The sequence below is a fragment of the Ciconia boyciana genome, chromosome 4 (assembly GCF_034638445.1).
Source record: "Ciconia boyciana chromosome 4, ASM3463844v1, whole genome shotgun sequence".
NCBI classification, from domain to species: Eukaryota; Metazoa; Chordata; class Aves; order Ciconiiformes; family Ciconiidae; genus Ciconia; species Ciconia boyciana.
Window position 1 is genome coordinate 92,704,405 of NC_132937.1, and position 25,623 is coordinate 92,730,027.

Sequence of the window (25,623 nt, forward strand, 5' to 3'; positions counted from 1 at the left end):
CTCGACAGGCTTGTAATGATCCAAACATGCAGTCCCCCTGACCTGTCCCAGCTGTCAGCCAGCTGTGCATAGCTCTGGCTGGCAGAGAAACATGGAGACGGCAGCTTTGGCTTGGGCCCATATCTGGCCATTCCCACTTCCACAAGTGGCCACCCATTGACAGATGGAGAAAGTCTACAGTTATTTGGGCAGACAGAGGCTCTAATGTACTTCTACTTAGGGCATGAAATGATGGCTAAACCCCAGCATAATGGACAAGTTTGGTCGCTCTTGCGAAGGAGGCCCTTGCCTCCAAACAGCAAGTATAATACTGCTGCCTTTTAATCACCATCCTCCCTACCCAAAATTTCAAACATAAAAGGCCCAAACTCTGTCCCACTTTGTTGTGCTCACCATCTGAAAAAAACCAAAACAAACCCAAGCACTGAGCTATCCATGAGAGCAAAGCCAAACCAGAAACCAAAGAGCTCAGCATCTTCTAGGAGGGGCAGATGAGCCAGCTGCTGGTGTGGGATGCAGAGCCATAGTCCCCAGATGATGCCTCACACCAGCTCACTAATGAGGAGCTAATCCTGACAACTCCACAGGCCTTCTGTGTACCTGCAGGCATTGCAACCTCTCTGCATTTTTATCCATCTGCAAAACTGAAGATAACAGTAACTTAGTTTGCCTCATGTGAGGATTTGGGTAATGCACTGAAAAAGCCTCTGAAGATGTAAAAATGTCCATAAATCTACATATATTTTTTACAACGAGACATCTTTCCCTACTGAAACTCACACTCCACCAACCAGTAATATACATATGCTAATGGACAGTGCAATGTATGTGCATAGTGAAGGTGGTGTGCAAGCTTGTGATTTGCACTTTTAAATGAACCAGTACAACTCTTGGGTCAAAAATAAGGTAGATTTTGAACAACTTCCAGCCACAACCTACAAAACCTGCATGCCAAAAGTAGCATCCATTGACACTAAAGTGTCCAGGTTAGAGGGCTTAATGAGAACAAGTCGAGAACTGTGCCACCACCTTTCATAATTCAATGCCTGAATGAACCTGTCAGAAGAGAGTAACTGAGAAGAGCCATTTCCTCACCAGTAGTTAAGAATCATTTTTCATAATGTCCCACTGCACTAATCAAATTTTCTCCACTTAGTGCATTTAACCTGCTTTCCTCCTCTCTGAAAAAACTGTATTCAAGGAAGAAGTGTAAAAATCATTTCCCCAGGGAGGTATCTCCCTTGATTTCTTCTATCAAGAGCAAGAACCAGGAAACAAGGAGAAGGTGTTGTCTTTGTTGTAAAAAGTCTGAGGCAAGCTCTGTGGTTCCAACAAATGCAGAAACTCGCTGGAGCAAGCTTTTAAACCAACAGCATGTGAAATGCACTTTGCCCACTGTCCACTTCATCTTCAAAGTTACTGTTCACTTCAGAAAGCTCCATACAGGGTATTTTAGCCCAAGAAGGATTCCCTACAGCCTCCAAAAGTGTTTCAGAACACACTGATTACCAGACTTTCCAGACACAATGGTGTTACTAGCAGATGCGACAGGATTTTCCCCGGGCATTAGCAAAACATAAATCAGGCACATAAAACTCTGGATAGGAAGACTCTTCCAGCTGGGTGCAGACAATCATTCTCTCTCTTTCCACCTCCTCCTTCAGAGGCGTCTGTGCACACAGACCACTCAGCAGGCAGCTGCCTTCTGTTAGCTTTTCCCTCAGGATTCCTGTGTCTTCTTGTTTGCCACCTGTTCCCTAGGACATGGGAATCAGCTTCAGTTTCAACAGAAGTCCATAGCGCAATGCACTGACCCCGTCCTTCAAGAAAACTTGCTATTTGAGCTGGTTTGACAGGAGGAATCATCAGTGCCATAATTTTGATCAACACAAATCATCCAGCTGCTCTCCCAGGCATCCTCCTGATTTTGAGTATATGTTTAAGCAGACACAAGGTGGAAGGACATCACCTGCATGAGACAGCTATTCTTAGCGATGCTTCTTCCTGGTGAATACACCAAGCCCTGTTTTAGCCATCATAATGCTTAAGAGGATGTGTTGAGATAGTCACTGCCTGCTTGCACGTCTGTGACTGCATGACGCACTATTCTAGGCTCATCACCCTCCTTCAGCCCTTGTGCTCTGTCCCTGAAACACTGCAAACACAATGATAAGTCAAGCCACAAAAAGTTGTGCACTCCAAGACATAGTTGTCTGCACTTCCATCCACCACTTCAAGCTCATGTTCCTTGTTACCTGGTTGATTATTGATCCCTTCCTCTTCTTTCTAAAGATGGGAAAAGCCTGTCCTCTTCATGCATTTCTACAAAGTTAGGATCAGAGCACTGACCTCTCTGCTGTGCAGCAAGACAATAAATGACCTCAAGCCTTTAAGTGACACAGGTGGTCTAATAAAAGACTAGAGCCATCCAAAGTGTCTACCTCAGACAGGACTCCTCAGCACAAAGAGTGGTACCCAGCTGCATTCATAGGACTTGCAAATTACAGCTGGCTTGTCCTGTCCTGACTGCACATGATGGCAGAAGTAGCATTTAGCTATTTTAACTGATTGAACACATCAAAGCAACTAGGAAGTTCCTGGCAAGTGACATCAGGGGATGTAATTTCTATACAATAATGAGTTTCATGGGGTATTCTGTGTTCTGATGTAAAGCGCAAATATGTCAGGTACTATTGATTGGTTTCATACCAGTGCTTCTAAGAGATAAGTAGAGTGAAAATACTAAGAAAAACTGGAGACTAAAACTCTGTCGTGGTAGGAAACCACATGTGCCTCTACAGGTCAGGCTTCTTGTGTTAAAACTGAGCATTTTCCAGACCCTGTAATGGTGGGGAGATGGTGAGTGACTATGGAAAATAAGGGTGTGGAGAGAAAACTTGTCTAGTGGGAGAAAAAGAGCTAAGAAGAAAGAAGCTGTGGTTCAGTTCTTTCAGTGCTTCAGTTCAAGATCTTTGACTTCTTTACCTCATCTGTTCTTGATAGATTATGACTCTGCCATTGCTTAGAAAGTCTGACCTCACTGTTTGTTAGCCCACCTCTCATCTACCTGATCCGTTTAGCATAAGACCTACCCAGTACTGTGACCTGTTCTCACCCCACCAGCCAGCTCTGATACGGACTCCACACCAACCACCTGTGTTGAGTGGAAAGGCTGATTACTACTGTAGCAAATGAAATAAAATTACTCTTGAGTGATTATGTGTGTTAAAGATACTTTTAGGTACACAGGTCAGCACTAGATGACAAGCCTTCTGCTTTTATGTGATCAAGTTAATGGTTACTGCCAGAAGCAAGACATCCCAGACACTTCCTGGTTTGGGTATATTCTAACTAATAATGGTGTGAATTGGAACATGCAATTCCAACAGGAGAAAAGATTTTGCTGAAATTACTGTACAGGAATAGATTAATGGTTTTAATATTGATTAATAGCAGAAAATAAAAAGTAAGAGTGGCAAGACAAACTGATGCATCTGACACTAACTGCCACAGTCTGTGGTTTCTAAGATAGAAGTTTCCATACACAACATTTGCATCTTTGACAGTTAATTAAATCTCCATATATCATCAAATCCCTCACGATTACACGGAATAATCTGAGGCATTATAACTTAAAAATATTAAAACAGCTGGGTTAATTTTTCCCCTCTTTCAAATACCTCAATCTTTGAGCCCAGGCCCTGGATTTCCAAAAGCAGATCTTTCAACACCTGAGATGAAAACAACACAGCCAGCAAGTTTAACTCCTTCAGTGGAGCAAATATAGCTTTCCAAAGCAGAAAAATCTTTACTGTTTCATTGCCTGGATCACATGCAGTGTGTGCAGCAACACTGACAGATTCTATAGTTCAATTTGTTAGCACAAAGGGTCTGTCTCTAGAGAAGGCAGACATTCTTTTGACACTTTTCTCAAGAAATAAAAAAGCTCCTTTAATGTTAAAATGCCCAGCCTACTTTTTAAATTCAACTAAAATCTAAAATCCAAACTTCCTGCTATATCTCCTTTACCTTCTTTGCCTTTGTATGTTTCCAAGCTTGGACTAATTCATACCTGCCTCTTCCACACACAGAGATTTGAGATCATCTTCTTCAAAGCATCTAAGATACTCAGCTCACACTGCAGAATAATGAGTAGTGAGGACAACTTCATGGTGAAGTTACTCTTGGTAATTAAAAAGAAAAAGCTACATGGAGCCAACCACTGAAAACAGAAATGACAGTACTCCTTTATCCATTGCCCACAAAAACCATCATCGTTCCCACGACTCACCACATCAGACCCCTCAAAAAAGCACATGATATGAATAGTTCATGTTACAATTGCACATCTTTAAGCTCTAGCAGGCCTCCTCCACAAGATTCTCCTTCTTGAAAATCTTTCAGTGTACTACAGCTTCTGCAAGAGTCTGTACTCAGCTGAGGTATATGAAAGCAGTGGCATTTTCCTCATGCTTGCACCGATCTCTTGGCCCTCGCTCTGTTTTCTTACTCATGAGGAATTGTTAGCAGTGCTTACAGTTCAGTAATGCTTACCAGGTTCAGGCAATCCCCTGCAGATGGAAACAGAATACCATAAATGTCACTAAGGAAATCTGTAGACTACAACCCTGGAAACCTCATGGGACAGCTAAGTTTCTGCAAAGGACAAAGCTGCTTCAAATGGGCACCAATTTAACAGATGCTTTCTGATTTCTGGTTCTCACTTAAGTCCTCTTGTTTTTTTTGTTTTCTAGAACTTGCCTCCATAGGTAAAGCAATCAATGTACTAGTATAATTGTATTAGTAAAGCTGCGGAGATACAAGAATGTCTATGTGAGGACTACTTTTCACTGTAAGTTACTTTATCCTGGTAGCATGATCACAATTCCAAAATCATTTACCTTAAGATCAACAGATTTCCTTTCAGCATGGAGCTGGAATTGGTTACCACAGATAAAACCAGGAAGGAAAAAAGCAAACAAAATGAAACACACTAAGTATTGAAAAAGGTATGACTAGAAAAATATGACCTTTTAAACTGAACTGTCCTTCCAGACAACACTTTCCATCTGAAATGTCCAGAGAAGTTAAAAGACTTTTTGTATTTTGTATGTTAAAAGACTGTTTGAAACAATTGCTTTTCCCCTGCTTTAATTAATTTTCATATTTCACAAAACAAAGTAAGAGGCAGGCACACTATATCTAAGGACTTGAGACCAGATGATAACTACAACAGCAAACAGTGCACTAGCAATGTTCCTGCATACGGGGGGGGGGGAAGAAAAAAGAAAAAAAGACTGATGCATTTGATAAATTCGTGTCTGTTTTGATGGACAAAAGTAACTTTTGTCTTTCATTAAAGTCAAATATAATACCTGTACAAAATAATAAGAAACACAAATGCTGACAGAGTGTGCATCTCTTGATGACTCTGGTTTGGACATTTATTAAAAGGAAGCACAGAAACAGGGAAGAGCAAGTGCTATGCACTTCACACACCAAGGAAGTCTTACGTCTGACTTTGACCTGACAGAGGAACAGAAATACAGGATAAAAATCGCTGTGCAACAACATTGCTTTTTCATCGTTAGAGCTCACACTCCTGAAAGGCAACCACAAAAATCCAGGAAAAAAAAAATCAGTTTTAAGATAAGTAAAGAAATTAAAAGGTCAGACAGTTCCTGCTATGGACGAAAATCAGACCTTGCAGTTCTGAGAAACAACATTCCTCATTCTGCCTCAAGTCGAGGTAAGACAGGAAGAATAAGATTTCCAAATGCAGAGTCTTGAGTTATGAAGTATCCTGAGGAATGTGCATGTGCATGCTGGAAAGAGAAAACCATTTGTTAAAGCATAACTCCCCACAGGACAGATATAATTCAAGACTTTAGAGCTTCTGCAGCATTAATTATTTATTTCTCCCAGTCTGCTCCTCAACTCTGATAGTCAAATTCAAAAACAGCATTTTAGATCAGCCACATCTGAACATGGCGCATCAAGGGAATTAACTTGGCCATTCCCTGCTGCTCCTTTTTCAGCAAATCCCATGGAGGTAGGGAGAGTGGTAATGAGCTCCTGACCGCTCTCCTTTGCCTAGACCCCATGTTTCCACTCCCATCTATAACCAACTTGCAGGTCTTGGTACGTGACAGCTGCCACATGACTACCACAAGTGTGCATCAGTAGTGCCACACAACCTGAGGCTGCATGTACAAACGACATGTGACCAGACACACTCCTGTACAACATGGGACACCAGCCTTCTGCTCAAGTGATGTGTATGTGCTTGTTCACCTGAGGAGGGGAGCTGCTGCTTATGGCTCTGGACAACCTTTGTAAAACTGTACATAGCCCTTCCCAGTTCAAAGACTGGACTCCAGTAAGCTAGATGGCCTGCATATTCCTTCCTTCCACCACTAGGGAAAAAGCCCTAGTGGATGTAAAATTTGGCCTGAGCCAGCAGTGTGCCCTTGCAGTGATAAAGGCTACCAGCACGGTGGGCTGCATCAGCAACAGCACAGCCAGCAGGCCAAGGGAAGCTACCCGTGAGGCTGCATTTGCGATACTGTGTTCAGTTGGAGATACAAACTGGAGGGAGTCCAACAGAGACCCAAAGAGATAGCTATGGGCTGGAGCTCTCAACATTCAAAGGAATGGCAAGGGGACTGAGCTTCTTGTAAGAAGAAAAAGCTGAGGGGAGATCTTATGCTGTTTTCAGATACCAAGGGACAGGATATAGAGAAGACAGAGCCAGACTCGGAGCCAAGAAAGGCTGTGAGAAGTCCACCCCTGGAGAGCTTCAAAACTTGACTGGACCATGCCCCGAACAATGTGATATAGCATTGCTGTTAGTCATTCTTTAAGCAGGGCACTGGACTAGAAACCTCCACAGGATCTTTCCAGCCTACGATGTTCTGTGATCAACACAGGACAGCAGCCAGAGCTCACTTCTGCTCCCATTCATTTTAGGAGAAGCAATCTGAGGCCTTTACTGGGTAATAGAAACAGAGCAAGGCATAGGATATGTGAACAGGGTTGCTAGCTTGCATCTCAACGTTTTTGCTATTCCTGTGCCCTCTGCCAAATCATGCTGTCTGGAATGCCAGGAAGGCAGGTGACCATGTACTGGCCTTCCTGCTCAATTTCCAATTTCAACACCAAAATCAGCCTCACCTGACATGAGCAAAATAGCAGCAAATAGAAGCCTGTAAATGTACAGGTAAGTTCTCCAAATCTTTCACCCCTGTCACTCGTTTATTTACTTGGCATCTACTCAGATTCAACCAAGGAAAGCCCTGTGGCTAGTTCTCCCTACACTTCATGAGACATTCAGAAGTATGATGTAACTGACTCTTGACTGAGATTTACGAAAGAGCTATGATGATACTGTAGGCTACATGCTTACAACCATATCAAGGGAGAATGAGCTGATGGATTTAAGCTTTCATCACAACAGAAGAAACTTCACTTGTGACAAATATGAAAGGTATGAAACCTAACCTCTAAAAGGGGCTTTTCATTCTCCCTAGGTGCAGGACTGCTCTCTGAAGGGATGCATATCTAAAATGGAGACAAGCTAAACTCTACCTTGACTGTATCCGCTTACCTGCAGTGCAGCCTTCTGCTGTGCTGCAATGTGCTGTTGCTCAGCATGATCACGGAAATCCTTGTTCAGCGGTGATCTTGCAAGTGCAATGCTGCAAAAAAGAACAAGACAGTATGATACATACCACAGAAAAAAATGTGTCCTTGCCATTCTAGCCATAGATTCCACGACTTTCACAGCTCACGATTTATTTGATTCATGGGTTGACAATTGTTAACTATTGTTTGGAATTACTATTTGCTAACATAAGAGAGAAAAGGAAAATGGAGTGAACACAGCTGTATCATTTGACCTAGCATAAACAACTGATGACAAACTAAACCCAGAACACTCACAGTTCTGAAGCCTGTTGTGGATTTTGCTCATGGGTGGAGTCCCACTGAAGTTAGTGGAACCACTGGGATGCAACATTAGACAGTGTCAGCAATTTTTACAACAGCAGCTTTGTGTTTTCACCATTACTCAGTCACTCAGTGACTGTCCTAAACAACTGTGATAAATAGAAGCACTAACAAGAGCTCTGCAGTCTCCAGTATAAGACCAGTTCTTCAGCAGGTGGGCAGCAGATCACTGCTCATGGTAAAGGATGATATCTTAGAGTACATAAAATTGATTTTGCTTATCTAAGTGCAGCATACATTAGGTTTCAAATTAAAATTTCTAAATAGGTTTTCTTGGTTTTTATCTCTTAAGACTTGTCCACCTTGTTAACCAAAAAAGAAGAAATAAAAAGCAGACTTTTTTCCCCCAACTCTATATAAGTAACATGATCAGCCATGCTCCAGATAGAAATCAGTGAGGACTGCCATTGGAGCTGTATTGCAAAGCAATTCACAACTACCTCTGAAATGGGCTCTGAAGACTGGTGCTGAAAGCCCAGCTCTCCTCAGTCAGAGACAAAAGTATGAAGGACAACAAGGGATCCAAGCAAACTCATCCACTGGCCTTTCCCAGCAGCTTCAATGTCAACAGCTGATTTAGTAAATCAGTTTTTCAAAAGCGGCCACATTCATGAAAAGACCTTTAGCCAAATCTACGCCTAAATGCGTAACAGAAGCTAAGTAACAATCCTCTGAGCAGATTTTATGACAAATATTAAGATAAGCTTCACTGCTGGAGAAAAGTACTACTCAGTTTATTTAAAACATAATATTTTCAGTTATTTTGAAAGTATTTATTTTGCATTTAATTCTGTACCCTCTAACTTTTCAGTATGATTTCTGTAGATAATCTTAAGGCTTCATCATAAGCTGACAATTTTCAAGAGAGGTCTTCTGTTCCTGGATAAAGGACTCCCATATGCCAAGGCCAGAAATCAATTAACTCATTCACCCTTACGCTGGGCATGCCACTATTGTGCTTTAGGTATATCAAGCTTTTTTCTGTCAAGTTTGCAGAATTTCTGTGGTCTCATTTCTGACAACTCTGTGGTCTAAAACTGTTGGCACAACATCCTTGCCACAGAACTGTCAGCTTCCCAAAAATCACACATCAGCCCACGATACCAAAGCAGAAGGTTTGACTGCTGCTTTGTAGGTTCCCCCCAACCCCACCTTCAAAATTAGTAAATTCTAATTCTGCTCACTAGCATATAGTGGGTTTTTTCCTTAAAGAAAAAAGAAAGCAAATAAGCACTCGCTGAAACTCTGCCAGACTTGCAATGAAGTATGGCAACACTGTAGCCAGGAGTCAGGTGTTGTACATAACAGTACGGTATTTCTATTTTCTTCTCTAATCAATAATTTTGCTTGAATAATAACTGTATGCAGAGTCACTCAGATCTAACTCAGGCGATTTCAAATACTCTGCATGCTTTTTAACAGTATGAAGGAATTAAAGGTGACCTAGAATCTCCTTGAAAAAAGACACAGGCAGCCCTTAGACTGTATTCAGAGTATTTGACTCTTGTACAGATACTGCATGTAACACACTGTGTCTAGAATATGGCACTGCACTCATTTCATACTAACCCAAAAGTTCACCTATCTCAATTTCTCCACGTAAACCAGCATGTGATTTTCTAGTTACTGATTTGTGACAAAAATCTCATCTTTTTGTCTTAAATGGGAGAAATTCCCATGACAGCTCCCAAACTCAGATTGGATTATTACACCTTATGGTGCAGAATCATCCTTACAACACAGTGTCTTTACAAGAAGATCTGCAGTAACATAAACTGGCTTTATCTTGCACAGAGGGAGTTTCAAGAATAACTCACTCCTTGCCCTAACTGTTCTTCTCTAAAACACAGTACCGTGAACCTAATGGTCTGCTGCTTCCATTCCTTAGGGCATTTTAGCTTAATAATTAAATGCCTTCTCAGTGCCTGCTACCTGATTCTTCTTTAAGGTTGACTTTATTACAGTTGAGTAAGCATATCTGCTTCTCCCCTTCTCAAATGGAAATTATGTAAGCCAAAATTCAGGGTCTGTAAACAATTTTAAATAATACTATGTTCTTAAAGTGCAAGGTCTCTCTGACTGGTTATTGAGGATGGTCAGAAAACACTTCTGGTAAGTGTTTATGTAAGTTTACAGCTCACTTGCTGGCTTTTTTTTCCCTTTGATGTAATCAGTGATGTCCAAACAGGTCTAAGAACATAAAATACCTGGCTCCAGGGTGATTTGTGGAAGACTGGTTTTGCATAAGTAACTTTCTCTTCTCCTTGTCTAGTTCTGCCAGGATTGCAACCCTATTTTTATTCTGGAAACCTGGTGGGAATGACAGAAAAATATTAGAGAGATTTACTTGATTTTTGTGGCCCAACTCTAACCTTGTGGAATTAAAAGTCTCTGTACAATATGACATTATGATGAATACACTAATCTTCAAAGCTTTGCACCCATCTGAAAGGCTATTAATAAATAGGTTTCATTTTTCCTTTTCTCATTTTACAACATGAAATAGCTTCCTTAAGCTATCATACATATTAATACATTTTAAAATACAGGTTTCTATCTCAAGTTAGATACTACCCCTTCCCAATCCAGCTCTGGAGCTATAAACAAGGTACATGATCAAATACTTGCCTTTCAAAAAAAAAAAGGACACTTACCAGGTTCTAGATTTAAAATGCAGTTACTGAACATACGACTCAACGACAATAATGGAGTAATATACTCACAGGGCCTAATTTCTCATGCCAGTGAACTCAAACTATAATACAAGTTTTACATATGTAACAGGTAAGAATGAGACAACCACTAAGCTTTCACATGTACTTATACAAAAAATTACAACCTTTTATTCAATCTATGCAGAAAGGTTTTAGTTTTAATATACTGATGTCCTTACGTATACACACTACCCTTATTCTGAGTATGACCACAGTGGAGTACAACCAGTAATGCTAGAACAAAGAAGCAAAATTAAACTGGATGCAATACGAGAACGTGGCCTTTATTTGCTCTGTACATCATTCTCCCAAAGGGACCTTGTATACTATAGAAGGGGTCAGGAAGTAGAATGACCGAGGGAATTCTGCTGTTTGTGTATTTTCAAAGTTGCCTTCTAAACGAAAATGAGGCAAAACTGCTGCACTTACACAGGACCCTCATATGGTAAAGGTTCTTACTGCAGCCACCAAATCAGACAGACAAGTCCCTGCTGTTGCCCTGTACACCCAGACTGCACAGTTGAGGACAACAGCTACAGAGCTGACTCTTACAGACCTCTGTGACACTAGGGACACTTCTCACATCAAAAATATACACTTTGTCTTATCTCCAATTTGCTGCTATTCGATAAATATCAAGCCACTACACTGTCATTAAAAAAAAAAAAGATGTAAAAGTCAAGTTATCTCCTTTATTTCCTCCACACAAAAAGTCAAAGTCATTCCCATTGGAAACTGCTGTGTGTTGTGCCCCTGCCCCCGTCCCGAGTGCTGTTTTAGTAACACCACTACAAAATGGTAGCTCACAAGCTGTTAGGAAGGCCAGACATGGTAACTCCTAAGGGGAGTATTAGCATGTCAAGGTAAAATTATTTCAAATTTATTTTCAGTAGCTGCACTCAAAGTTCATTCCCTTTGAGAGATCTTCTGTTGCTGCTCAATTACATAATCCAATATTCCTTTCATCGGCACAGCTCAATGAAGGAGACAATTATCAGGTAGAAACCTTCAACTCTAAATAATAATTTGCATCCATATTGCCTGGCTATCAAACCTTCACCACCTTCTTTTGCTATGGCTAACACATGTATGCCTGAGCCTCAGAGTCCTCGAAAGGAGCAGAGTCGTTTGACTACATTTCACTGTGGTTTTATGCAAGATCACCCATAACCATCTTTACATTTGTTAACAGAATTTTTAATTAAACTTAATTAATTGCTATTTTCCCATCTGTTAATCTCTCCTTCCCACATGGCATTAGTTCCACTTAAACTCTGTTTTCTAAGTGTATTGATTCAGGTCGTCGATGTTTCTCTGCTCTTTAGGTACTGTACACTATCCTTTTTTGAATGCCCTGGCACTTGCAATGAGTTTGAAACATTAAAACACAGCTGAATGAGTGCTCTAAGAGATACAAAGGCTGAGAGATCCTGCTAACAAGCTAAGATTCAACACTTCGAGTTGCAGCTAGCCCAGACTTGACTTTATTGTAAATTCTGGAGACAATGTTGTAATAGGATGACTGAAGTACTTCTAAGAGGGTCTGACCTAAAGTGATCATGTCTGTATGTTTATTCTACACAGTTTTCAGCCAAAAATCTTAATACTTGACATATTACTCAGCAGCCTTCTGCTAGTGCTTGTTTATCCTGAACTGCATAAATCTAAATGCATGCTTGGAATTTAGATCATATGGTGATTGATGCAAGAAAAAGGATAGCACTTTTAATATAAGTTGCTGTCAGCTAAAAAATAAAAGACTAAATATGCCTACATTTATCATGAAGCAGATGGTACGATTCAGAAAGGCTTGAGACATATGTAAGAATAAATTTTAAATGCTGTTTTTAAACTGTGATCAGAAACTGTGCAAGATTAGTGTCTTCTATTTTAGTATGAGTCTTGCTATGGAATCTTACAGCAGAAACTCTAGAGGGATTCAGAAGAAACCCAAATATTTTTTCTTCCTTTTCTTATCCCTCTACTAAGAAAGGTTTTTTTTTTAAAAAAGTAGTATTTTGCTCTAGAATTCAGACAGCACCCATCAGCAACCTGCTGTACTACAAAAGTCATTTGTTTAAGAGAATTTGTTAATGGTAAGTAGAAAAAAGCCTACTTGAGAAAATGGAGGAGGACATCCAACACGTACATGTTAGTGTTCCTCAGCTGAGCAAATGTGAAGTTCCTACAGGTATTTTAAACTTTTTTAAAATGCAAAGTAAAACCTGTTCATTTAAAAGTTAACAATGGAGGGGGCGGGACATAAGAAACCCATTTTAGAGAGAAAATCTGTCATCCTTACAAAATAATTCATCATATCTGGCAATACATAAGAGACTTCCATTTAGATTCTTCCCTGCTTGGGGCCCCAAAGTGCTTCCATAAAGACCAACTTGAAACAGCTACAGAAGTTTCCTGCTTCAATTATAAAGAAAGTAGTTTTTCATCTGAAAATTTGATACGTCTGTTCTGCTTTCTAGCACTAAAAATGCAGACATGCAAAAAAAGCCATCCTTAGCATAGACTGGATTCTCATCTCTGAAAGGAAGTGTAGATTTTCAAACCCAGCAACTTCTTGATAAAGCTTTAAGTTTAGACTTCCCTTAACTGGGCTGAGTTGCACTACTATTTTGAGTTTGAACAGTTCATTAATACTGCAGTTCATTAATATTCTCTGCTTTGCAGACACAAGAGTCCTGACACAAAATGACCCTTTCAAGGCAGCTAAACAGATTAATAGCAATGTCCAGGTGTCAAACCAAGCACCTGGATCCTCAGATTACTCTCTAAGGCAGCAGATTCAGGACATTTAAAATTTAAACCTATTCTTTCTGACACCTCTATTTCTGACATCAAGCATTGTATTATGTGCTCTGTGTAGGAGCTAAAAGTTTACTTGCACCAATGTTTTGCATGTGAAAGGCAGAAAATTAGAGGAAGCTGAAGCCTTACCGAGTGATACTAGTAGCTTTAAGAGCTCACAGCAAGCTTCGTTCTTTAACCTAATCCTGACACCTAATGCTACCGTCCTACCTCACTGCTATGTATGTCAGTTAGTTCTACTAGCTAACTGCATGGCAAGAAACAGTATTACCTTTATCTATGTTCAAGTTCTTGCTTTTCATCTTGTATCTTTTCCCTGATCTGTTGGTTGCTTCAAATTCACAGTATGTATAAGTTTTTTCTAATATGCATAATTTACTATTTGTCCATAGGTATGTAATGGAACAAAAGAGTCCTCTGACACTTTGTGCTCAAGATACAATTCTACTTGGAAAAATGGTTTCAAAGCTGGACGTCTACTCTAAGGTCCGTACATTAAAAAGCACTGTCACTGCAGACTGTTCTGTCTGCTCCATTCAGAAAGCATGTCACAGCAATTTCTTTATGAAGTGCATGCTGTCATAAATGGTAGCCTTCATAAAGTGAGGCAACAACCTCTTAAACAGCAGAACCTAAGACCTTATTAAACACACAGTGCTTGAGAAAAAGGATGGAGTAACTGTATTTTGATTTCCTCTTCTGCTTATGACTACTGGCATCACAAAACATCATCTAATAGCCTGTGCTGCACATCAATACTTTTCAGTAACAATTTACATTCAGATATGCTTTCATATACGCTGTGTGACAATGAAACAAAAGGCATATTAGTAATTCGGTAAATTAACTGGAATTACCAAAACACATATTAATATTTTGTCTGTCCCTCCAGAAAACAGCTACATGCACAGCTGAGTGTAAGTCATTAACTGCTTTATGACTGCAAAGCTCTCCAGGATAGAGATATGCTACAGCCCTCAAGTACTATGCTTGCACACAGATCAGACTCCAATGCAGAGCAGCAAAGTCTGTAGATAATGACATAATTCAATGCAGAACAGCACAATCCTTTTTAACGCAGACTCAGTGAACAGAATGATAAATCTAGCTGCCCAGACTGTGTTACATTAATGTGCTCACATACCTTTAGGCCAAAAGGACAGAAAGAGACCACCAGGACAGAAAGAGACCTTGTAGAATTGCTACAACCTGAAGCAGTATGTAGAATTCAGTACGTATTTCAAGAGCTTGGTTCTTCCAACATATCAGAATTCTTTTCTGAAAAGTTCAGCCCTGCCTGAAGCAGGACCTGTATTTCTTCCACCTGTGGGGGCCTAAAGGAGAGTTCCTTCCTGAGCAGTCACATTTCTGTCATCTCAGAGGGCTTCTCCTAGGAGAACTCACACATGGAGTCTTTAATTTAGTAACACGCAAGGTATGCTCTGACCTTGCTATGCACAAGCATTACCAGAGCAGCCTTATTAATGCATGTTGTGTAAGTACTGTGAAGCATTGCTGCAGAAGCAGTGTATTACCAAGCACCTGAAAGTAATTTCTGTAATTTAGAAGCTGATTCCGCCCTCCCCCCACCCCCAAAATGTACCACTCTGGTCTATGAGTTCATCTTGTGGACAATACACACACAGCATGTTAAAAGCTTTTCCATTTTTTTTAAAATGCTGTAATCAGTCTCATGCAATCAGTGCAATCAGTTCCATGTGGTACTAACGGCCTGAAGTAAAGCTTTGTTCAGTCCTGTTTGGTTCTGCTGCACTCATATGCAGGTACTCAACTTTGAAATTCTAACCAAAAGACTGCTTTCCCTAAGAGTTCAATTAATTAAAGAAAGTCCAGTCCATAAAGTCTTAACCTTTGTAGTCCAAGTCTGCAATTAACAGAAAACCCAATTAACTCCTAGGAAAATACCCGGTACTGATCAACGGGAAAGAAACAACTCAGTACAAAAATTACAAACAGTCTGTCTGTGTAGAAGACTAATGTTTAATTTATCCTTACAGTTCTGAGTAACTGCTACCATTCATAACCTTTTCAGTAAATCCCTATTCTTTTTTTTTTAAGACAAGGAAAATGAGAGAATTAATTCCCTGAACAGTACCAATACATGTGCAACCTGAAAATGCAGTATTTGTCTCAATCATTTTCACTACTAGACTGCATCTGGCCAAGAGAAAGATAGAGAGACCTGGAACTGTTGCTCATGTTTACCTGTTCCTTTCTAATTTTCCTAGGTGTATTATTTATAGGCTCATTACTGTGATTAAACTTGATAGTGTTTCTTGCCTGTTTAGTGCAAATAATTTTTGTATGATAATTAAACAGTTCCTTTAGTGAGTCTTTAAAGGGTATCCCAAAGTATAAAAGCACATTCCAAGGCTCTGTTAAGTTATAAGCCTCTGGAATGTGGAGGGAAGCAAAGGCATTCTGGCACTAAAATCCCATCCTACTTCTCAGTAAATTCACATACTTAAGAAAAGTAGCTTTTAACTCTCTATGACAACATTCTATTCCTTGCAATGATGCTGACTTGGTATTCACAGAATAAAGCAAGATTTACCATTGCATACCAAAAACTTCTCAGAGTTAAAATTTGCAAATAGACAACTATCTGCGATCTGTAGTACTCCTCTCTCAACACTTTACAAAAGCTCAACGAGCATTACAAAAAATACCTTCTTTTCGTCAAGTAGCAAGTCAAATCTGTCTTTTGGACCAACACATTTCTTCTGTATTTGTTTTGAAAGCAAAGGGCCATGGGGGGGGGGGGGAGGGGAGGAAACCACACATGTGATCTAGTCCCCCTTCAAAGTATCAGCACTTCAGAATTAATTACACCCAGCTTCGTGGGACTGCTTTCGCGGGTAAGGACACGCCCGCACAACTGTGCAGGAAGAAATCTCAGGTTGCTGCGAAAGTGAATTCTGAATTAATTTCTCCTAACTAGTAAGTGAAGAGCCATACCTGAGAAGCTTCTTTCTCCTCAGCTCTTCCGTAGAAGAGACAAGCCTCAGAGTTCCACTAAGATTTCCAGAAAACACCTCTAGAGGGCGATTTAAGACCCTCCTTCAATTTACCGTGTGACACCCCCCTCCCCCCTCCCCTCAGCTCCCTCTAATGCCCACGCCTCGGCTGGATAGATGGACCGTTTCCACGTCTTGGACGATTTTATGGATGCAATTCAGATGCATCATCATGTGAAGAAACATTTCATCGGAGTTAGCATTATGATTTTATTTGGCTTTTTGTCCTAGGACTGGCCACTTGCTATCTATCTTTGACAGCTATTACTGCCTGAGCCTTGCTGCTCCCATCACGAGATGGAATATATTAGACTTCTGGCAGTTCCCTGACGCTGAGGGCAAGAGCTGCAAGTTATGTTCAATGCTAAGCGTTGTAAGTGTCTGAAATATGCTTCAATAAATAACCACAGCACCACAGGCACGACAGGTACTTTACAACCTGAGCATGAAGGAATGCACAGTAACGCAAAGCTTCCCAGCCATCAGCGCTCTTTTTCGACCATTTAATGTGTGTGTTTTCTCCCAGAACACTTGCTCATATTCTGCTACTTTCAGCCCCACCTTCGTGCCTCTCTTCTTTTTGCTCTTTCTAGAAAATAAAACTTACGGTTTTGGTGACTTCATTGACATTTTGCACATAGTCTTTCCCCGTGAATACTTAGATTAAAACCTACCTTGTCCTGAAGGATTTGCTGCCATCCTTCAATTTTCAGCCCTAGTTTTATTCAGCTGCAGTTCAAATCTTTTAACCCCACAAATATCTGCAAAACAGGCAAAATATAAGATAAATTCCTTTAAAAGAAAAGCTTGGATTTCATTCTGCTATAGATTTCATAAACATGGCAACTGTTACAAAGCATAAGCCAAATACACCACGTGTATTGCTTAAAATAGGTAATACTATTTATATTGTTCTGACTGAAACTTTTAGCTTGAAACATCAACAGTTGTGATCAATTCTTTTTCATATTTTAGTAACCTAAAGACAACCTTTAGAGTCATTCTGGAGTCATAAACACTTCTTCCTAACAGAACTTCTTCCTGACAAAGTGTGTTGGACTGCGCTTAAGGCTCCTTAAATGCTAGAGCCCTGAAAGATCTCAAGTTCAGGCTCTAACTCAAGAAAACTGATTATTTGAGGAAAGAAAATTTAAATCCCAGCTACAAGGCCTGCTGAAGGTTACCATCCTCACAGCTGTGGCAAACAAAAAGGGATGCCCGCTCCTCAGCCATACGTCACCTCGGGCCACCATCAACTTCTTGATTCCATTAAGGTGCCGGACCGTGAAATGCAGTGGCGAAGGGCTCCAGCTCAGCCGGGTGGAGGGGAGGGATGGGAGCACGGAATCCTGCGGGAAACGTGAATCAGGAGCCTCAGTCAGATTTCAACGGGAGACCAGGAAACAGCTGCGCCCCGGAACTGCGGGTCCCTGAGCAGCAACGCGAGTGCAACGACGCCGTTAATTCAACAGCAGCATTCAGTAAGAGCAGCGACGCCGGTCACAACGCGCTCCTCCAAGAGGAACCGTCTGACCGGCGCCGCGGCCGCGGGCCGGGGAGAAGCGCCCGGGGAGGCCGGGCACCGCCGCCCCCGCTGCGGCCCGCCAAGGTCCGCGGGGCCTCACCTGCCGGCGGGCCCGCAGACCACCGCCGCCGCCCGGCAGCCCCGCGGCGGGGTGGCGCTCGGCCGGGGCTGCCCCGGGGCGGGAGGCGGGAAGCCCCCGGCGGGAGGAGGACGGGGGGCCACGCTCGCACCGCCCGCGGGAGCGGGATCTCCCGTCGCGGCCTGCCCCCCGCCCGCGGGAATGGACTCTCCCGCTCACCTTCTCCCCCCCGCCTACAACAGACGGACTCTTCCGCTCGAGCTCTCGAGCTCTCGCCCTCCCCGGCCCGGATGGGATGCACGGCCCGGCCCGGCCCGGCCCGGTCCAGTCCAGTCCAGTCCGGTCCCTGCCCTCCCGCCACCCACCTGCCCGCGGGCTCCTGCTCCTTCCCTGGCTCCCCGCCGCCCCTAGCCGCAGCCCGGCGGCCTCACGGCCATCCCGCCCCCCCCCCCTCCCCACTTGGCTCTCCCCGCCCAGCCCCGCCGCAGCCAATGAGTTAGCGGCACATGCTCATGACGCAAGACTGCGCGACGACGCGCCCCTCCACCCGCGCCGTCTATTTCCTTCCCGGGAGGCGGCGAAGGGCGTCACGGCGCGTAGCTTGACGGACAGGTCGGAGTGGCCAGTCCGCTTCAAGCGGGGTGAGGGCGGTCCCGCCCCCGCCTCGCTCTGGGGCGGCCAGCGGGCGGTATCTAGGCAACGGGCAGGGCCGGCGAGCGGGGCCGGCATGGCAGCCGGGCTAGGCCCCGCTGTGGGGCAGGCGTCTCCACAGGCCTCCTCTGCCGGTGCCCTATGCTGGGCTGGGCTGTGCGGGGCGGAGTCTGGCTGAAGGGGTCGGGGCCAGAGCCAGAGGATACGGGCTTCCATCTGGCGAGGCTGAGTGAGGGCCCAGGAAGTGTTCAGTCCAGGCTTTAAACTGCGTTTCTGCGTCGCGGCTCCTGCAAGGGGCATCAGCCCGGGCATGGGAGGGGTTCAGGAGCAAGTGTGAGGATCCCCCTGGCATCACACTAAGGAGATTTCAGGCATCAGCATAGTTCGATGAAAAAAAATAAAAGTAGAAGGGAAGGGTTGCTTAATTTTTTATCACAGCCACAGAGTGAGTTTGAACACAGCAGGAATGATTATTTGGCATGAATTCCAGAAAGGGTTGTGCATTCATGTTACTAATGCATGGTTTGTTTTTGAAATGTCAAGCAGCAGCTTTGTAAACGAGTATCTTTTTGTAAGTGATCAAGTCTGTCCTGGAGGATAAGCCTTCGTCTCAAACAGCAATCTGTGACTTTTTATTTTACGTCCTTGTCGTTAAAATACTGCAGTTTGACTCAAACCGAGCTGAGTAGTGGTTTGAACTGTGGCCCTTAACAGCTGTACCTCTGATCACACATGAGTAAAATCAGTTCTTAAGAACTGCAATAAATAAATAATACCACAGGCTGCAAACAGATGGGGCCAACACTGACCTCTGGCTAGCCAAGAAATCAGTCACATTGCCTATTTAAGTTTTATACGCAGGGGTTTTTTTAAGGCAGTAAACAGTTTTGATTAAATAAAGGCCTTTTTTTATAACAAAATTTAAAGATAAGTACAGAAAATAAGTTCCTTTTTTTTTTTTTAGCAATTCTTAGTTCATGATGTCTCTAGTTGGATATGCTTTTACTGCAGGATATTAAACTTCTTAATACTGAGATTTTGGTGGTGTACATAACAGGCATTTCTGAGCAAATGACACGTCAAGGACGATCTTGGATCTGGTAGTCAAACCTTCTGGACACTGCAGGGCACTTCATTTCATCTGCTTCCTCTTCCATCAGGTGTTAGAAGTCCATAACCTCGTCACTCTCCAGGCTTAAAGCTGGAAAAGGGCTTATTAAATAACTGTTGTTTTAGTTATGATGGAATTATTTATATTGGTAAGAACATACACAGGGTGTACACAGTGCTAAATGCCACACAAGTCCGTTAGCTTAGACAACCAAATATATACATAATTGTTGAAGGCAATTAACAGTTTTTTAAGATCTGCTGCAGCCAGCTATACTGGATGATGCAGAAATAAATTACATTTTTGAGAGTGTAAAGAATGTATAAAAATCCTATAAGTAAAATCATTAACAATTGATTCATTTGACTTAAAATACTGTGCATTAGTATTATTCATACAAATTCCGTGAGATAGGGAATGTTCTGCTAACCAAACATGCTGTCTGTCCATGCATTTATACTTACTTTTCAAAGCCTCACTAAGTGTGAAAACTGTAAAGCTGAACAAACTTACGTCTAGAGACTTGTGATGTCCAGATTTAGAATTTGGTTACCTAGATAGTTTGCCTCGTAAAACCAGTCTCCATGTGTTGTGCATGTTAATGAAAACCCAAACCAGCACCCGAGCAACCAGCAAACATCTGACAATCTCAGGGAGTTTTCTGTTTGCTTTAAAGCTGTGTTAATTAATACTGTGGAAGGCAAACATTGCTGCCTTTCCCACATAACGGGCATTATTTTCAACTCTTCTCTTTGCCTGAACAGCTGATTGAGCACCTTCCCTCCTTCTGATGTTTTGGGCCTTTTTTTTAATTTATTTCTGTAATGTCTCATTGTGCCTCGAGAACTGTCAGATGTGCTTTTTTTTTTTTTCCTGTTAATTATTCTCTCTTGGATGATCCGCAGTCCATTTTACCTAGACATCTTGCTTGTAATCCTTAACTGCTAAGAAGCATTGTGAGTGAAGAGCAGTGCAGTGCCCAAGCTAATAATCCTACCTGGTGCATTTCTCTGCATTGTCATGCCAGGATTGGGGATGTAAGTGATTCTGAAAACCTGCAGTTTGAGACAGACAGGCTTAGCTGCTGGGCTCTTCTTTGACACAGCTAATGCTGGTAAGAAGAATTAAGTAGTGGACAGTGGTCCTTGGGCAGACATCAGGAAAGGAAGGTAGGAAAGGAAGAGGTGGCAGGGGAAGGAGGAGGAGTCATCAGCAAGGAAACTCAGCTGCAGAAAGGCTGGGACTCATTAATTCTGCAGGTCTGTACAAGTGTGATGAAAATTGATCATAGTAGTAACTTTGAGTATCTCTATGGAAACATGGTCGTGCCTCAAGTCAAATGATCCTTTGGCTTTGGGAGGAGTTTCATATAGGTAAATTAATTTCCTCCTTGGGTTGTAGAAACAGGAAGGAATGTAGCCCTTGAAACGAATGGGGTCTAATCTCTCATGCATCAGAATACTTTCATTTTCCCTGAAATTCCTATTATTGTTCACCATAATCAAATAAAAAACTATAAAATACAACATTTGTAGCGTACCTGTTGGAAAGTCATTACAAAATTTTCAGTTTAAAAAAAGGCTCTTCTTGAACATTGTCTCACAAATCTGGCCATGCTGGTTCCTGAGACAATAAAATGCTGGTTTTCAGGCTGGCTGTTCTCGTCATCTCGGTGTAGAGGGAGCTGTGTATCTCATTAAATAAACAAAAGCTGAGTTAAATTGGACATGATACCGAATGATCATAAACTGCAATATTTCAGAATTGCCGTGGGCAGTTCTTTTCACTACAGGCTGCTTGCAGTTGACAAAGCTGAGGTAAAACAGTGATTTACTCTTTTTATTCTTTTGCCTAAGTGAAAATGAGCGGTGCGGCATGTCTCCTTGGCTTGAGCCAAGATCTTCCAGAACAGTGCTGTTACTTCCAGCTGGCAGTGCTACTCATACAGATCCATTCTAAACACTTCCTTTTATTTCTGTCTTTATTGTGCATGTCACAAAAGAACCCCCAACCAACCAACCAAATTAGAATGTTTTGAAGAGTCTTCAAACATTTTAGTTGTTTAAAGTTTAAAGTAAAAGTTAAGTTGTTTAAAGTAAAAAAGGTTACTTTTTTATATCCAATTGCCTCAAGATACTGTATCCATAGTTGTAGTGCTTCTCCATGGTTGGACTTCTGATTTTTCATTTGATAGTCTTTTAGCACAGACTTCCACTTTTTATCCCAAGTGCCCTATCTTCCCACAATCCTGTGTATTGCTTCCCCATCAAACTTGGCAGCTTTGAAGGCTTTTGATTCAGCAAAAGCTTACCCATTAGCTTAAATGCGTGCATGAATAGTGCTGTTGACTTGAAAGTGATCCATCTCGGTACAGAGTCAACAAGCACGTGTGTAAGATTTAACTGGGTCGGGTCAAAAGCCTGCTCTCTTCAAACTCTGCAGTACAAGACATGAGCTGTAGTAGCATAGGGAAGGAAAGTCCTTTTTCCAAAAGACAGCTGGATTTCAATTCTTTTACATCCTCTAGAATGGTCTTGTTTCATACTAGTTTCATATGTGCTAATGTGCAGACAGACACAAACGTTATCCTTTCCAGGTAGAGCACAGGGGGGAAAAGATAAAGCGGTCAAGGAGAGGCTGGTGACAGTGGGGAAAAAAGCTTTTACTGCCATTGACCTGGCAAACAAGCCAAGCCTGACAGTCTGGCTGGTGTGGCCTCCAGCCTACCTTAGAGTTTGTTGTCTGTACTGTATGGAGTGTGCTATGGAGAAGAATCCTATAATTTAGGCTTTAAATAGAATACTTGATGAAAAGCAGGTGGGTTTTACATGTCTGGTCTAGTAAATAAATTTCAACCTGAAGTTAGCCTCCTGCTATTTATTGTAAACCCTGATGCCATTTTATGTCTCATTATCTGAAAAAGAAAATGAAGATGCATTATGAAAAGAGTGTTTTGAAACAACTGAGAGTCCTTTTCATGTTCACATGGAGCACTTAAAAAGCCATCTGCCATTATAAAAACATCCTGAGTGGTATTGTTGGAGTACCTGGCACTCCAGATCAGAACAGCAGTAAACCACTGGTGCTGCCTATCTTTACATTTGTAAATAGGTTTTCCTACAGGTGACTTTACGTTGTTATTAAGGAGTTGCTCCAATCCTTGCCTTGAAGAAAAGCACTTTGCCACCTATTATTGTATTGCTGCCATGTGGTATATTTGCTGCTGTCAACTTATTTTAAAATTAGGAATTGTATTAAATAAGAAAATATTCTTTTTTAGAGGATTTGGGCAATAGAGAAAGCACACGGATCTCAGAACCCACCACCAAACTGCTTCTATACCAACAACTGTAGGTATGCCGTACATAATGGAACTCAATAGCACTGCATAGAATCTCTTCAAAATTCCCGGTCTTGCTTATGCTGGGCCATGTCCCACCCTTAGTAAAAATGACAGGAGATGTAACATACACAGAATGATCTCCAGTTGGTGCCACAGATGCTTAATTATAATATATATCAGCCCTGGTTGAGAAGATACAGCTAAACAGCAGAATTAATACAAGTACTTCCTGAACTAACACTGCTTTAATGGAGGCACAAGAGTATCAACGACCAGCAGGATGAGAAAGCAATCTGTAGATCCTTCCTCTCTCTATTTATCCTAGTAACAATCCAAAGAGGTAGCCTGTAGGACTTTTCATTTCAGTGATACAGAGACAGAACTATTTTCTTCAGGAAAAAAACCACGTGAAACTGGTGACCTTTGTCTTGGTGAGGTTCTTGATCCCCAAATTGACCATCTGTCTTCTTGCCCAGTTAGTATTATACACATGTCTATTCTGTTGTATCTTGTTTCTCAGCTGAAATGATGTAAACGTAATAGTTAGGATTTTGCTAGGAGAGCCTGCCAGTTTTTTCAGGTTAACTTGGGTTAAGAGGAGGGCATTGAATCGCAGTCTCTCTTCAGCCAGGCACTGATTTTTATTCTCATTGTGTATTATATTTTGCTGATTGCACGTTTCATGTGCTGATTGGTTTTAGCTTGGTCAATGTTTAACAAAAAGAAAACTATCAATAAAAATGTCAAGGGAAGTATTACAGTCATAAAATTATACCACCACAGTTGGTGGAATGGAGTAGGAACTCAAGAATGGAACATTACCATGTTTTTAATCACTCACAATTTCTTAGCAGAATTAAGACATTTATTTACTTAAGTGGTGCTACTATTAGAAAAACAGACACTTTCCTTCCTCAGCTTTTGGCTGTACATTCTTGTGCCTGCTGCTGGAGCCAGATGACCAACATGCTGATGCATTTAGAGGTTTTCTATTTGTGCGTGGAAAAAATTTCCTACAAGAAGTCAGCTACATAGTGTACCTTTTTTCTGTTTTGTTTCATGCACAAAAGATCTGGAGTTGTTTATGGCCTCTGTTGATTATGCATGACTAGTTCTAATCAAGGTACAAGACAATGCTCCTAACTCTAATTTTTCAAATGCAAGTCTTAAAATATTTTATCTTCTGTCTTTTTGAAGGTCCAGCTCTTGAAATCAAGTACGTAAGATTGTCATCTTCCATGTTAAAAAAAAAAAAAAAGGGTTTATCTCCTGGCTGAAGAGAAAGCTAAAAACTCGCCTCAGTCTGAGATATGAACTTGCAGAGAAGACAGCAAAGAAAAGGTGAGCCAATTGTACAGATTCTTCAGATTATTAATTTAAACTAAGTTTTATATATTTTGAGATATGATTTATGATTTTTGAACTCTTGTGGTTCTCAGTATGATAGTTTGCATCTGCTCTGAAGGTATATGTCATTGTTAAACCTAGATTGCTGCCTATACAGATATTTACAGACTTAGTACTCACTGAAATCAGAGGAAGATAGACATCTGTCTTTAGTCCTTGAGAGATTTACAGGTGCCCTAACCCTGTCCGTTTGCTTTCACAAAATGCATATTATCAGAGATGAGTTGTAGTGAACATTTATATTGAAGTGACCTAGGAAAGAGACCTGCTCAACAGTTAACCATCTTTACTTCATAGCATGCTGTGGTGTTGGAATTCTGAAATTTAAACATAACTATCATAGTCAGAATTTAGGAGTGTCACTGTAATAATCATCAGGTTTATATATTTTCCTGGATAAAAGTCCTTCTAATAATGTCTTCTGAACTTTTTCCAACCAGACTTCAGCTTGCTTGTATTAACAGGTGCACAAATATTCCTGTATTTTGCATATACTGATCCAGTTAGTTATTTGAAAATGTTTCTAAGTAGCTTGTGTCAGACGAAAAGACTAAGGATGACATGTTTCAGCTCCAAGCACAAACCATCTAGGTAACACAGATAAATGTGATTAGTAAACAAAGAGGCATATAATGCCTGTACGCACAGTATTCACAGGGAGCTAGACCAGTAAGTGAACCACTGGAGCTCAGAACTTCATCCTTGTATACAGGAAAATCGAGAGGTCACATCGCGTCGCTTCAGAAACTAGACATACAACTTCCATAGCAACAAACATTATCTGAATCACTGAATCATTCAGGCTGGAAGGGACCTAGGGAGGTCCCTGGTCCAATTTCTTGTTTAAAGGAGGGTCAGACATGAGATCAGACCAGATAGTCTTGAAAATCTCCAAGGGTGGAAACTGCACAACCTCTCTCCACAA

The 25,623-nt window shown here is 41.5% G+C and overlaps 1 protein-coding gene across 6 annotated transcripts; it reads right to left on the reverse strand.

Annotated features, from left to right (window-relative positions):
• Positions 1 to 5,430: 5,430 nt before the first annotated feature.
• INIP (INTS3 and NABP interacting protein) lies at positions 5,431 to 18,642 on the reverse strand. Of its 6 annotated transcripts, XM_072860620.1 has the most exons (7): positions 18,552 to 18,642; positions 17,823 to 17,931; positions 17,257 to 17,343; positions 10,215 to 10,317; positions 7,607 to 7,697; positions 5,704 to 5,825; positions 5,431 to 5,602 (listed from the first exon to the last, which is right to left on the reverse strand). In XM_072860620.1, the coding sequence occupies exons 3-6, from the start codon at positions 17,279 to 17,281 to the stop codon at positions 5,730 to 5,732; spliced, it is 315 nt and encodes a 104-aa protein (XP_072716721.1). In that variant the 5' UTR covers positions 17,282 to 17,343; positions 17,823 to 17,931; positions 18,552 to 18,642; the 3' UTR covers positions 5,431 to 5,602; positions 5,704 to 5,729. The 6 variants fall into 6 exon arrangements, with proteins under 6 accessions (XP_072716721.1, XP_072716716.1, XP_072716722.1 ...); XM_072860615.1 differs by having other exon boundaries at positions 5,431 to 5,825; XM_072860621.1 differs by having other exon boundaries at positions 5,431 to 5,825; positions 17,767 to 17,931.
• Between the last annotated feature and the right edge of the window lie 6,981 nt (positions 18,643 to 25,623).

Coding starts and splice junctions, on each gene's coding strand:
- INIP (XM_072860620.1), bottom strand. CDS start 17,281: ATGGCAGCAAATCCTTCAGGACAAG. Junction 10,318..17,256: donor AGCAAATCCTTCAGGACAAG/GTAGGTTTTAAT, acceptor CATTCCCACCAG/GTTTCCAGAATAAAAATAGG. Junction 7,698..10,214: donor ACAAATCACCCTGGAGCCAG/GTATTTTATGTT, acceptor TCTTTTTTGCAG/CATTGCACTTGCAAGATCAC.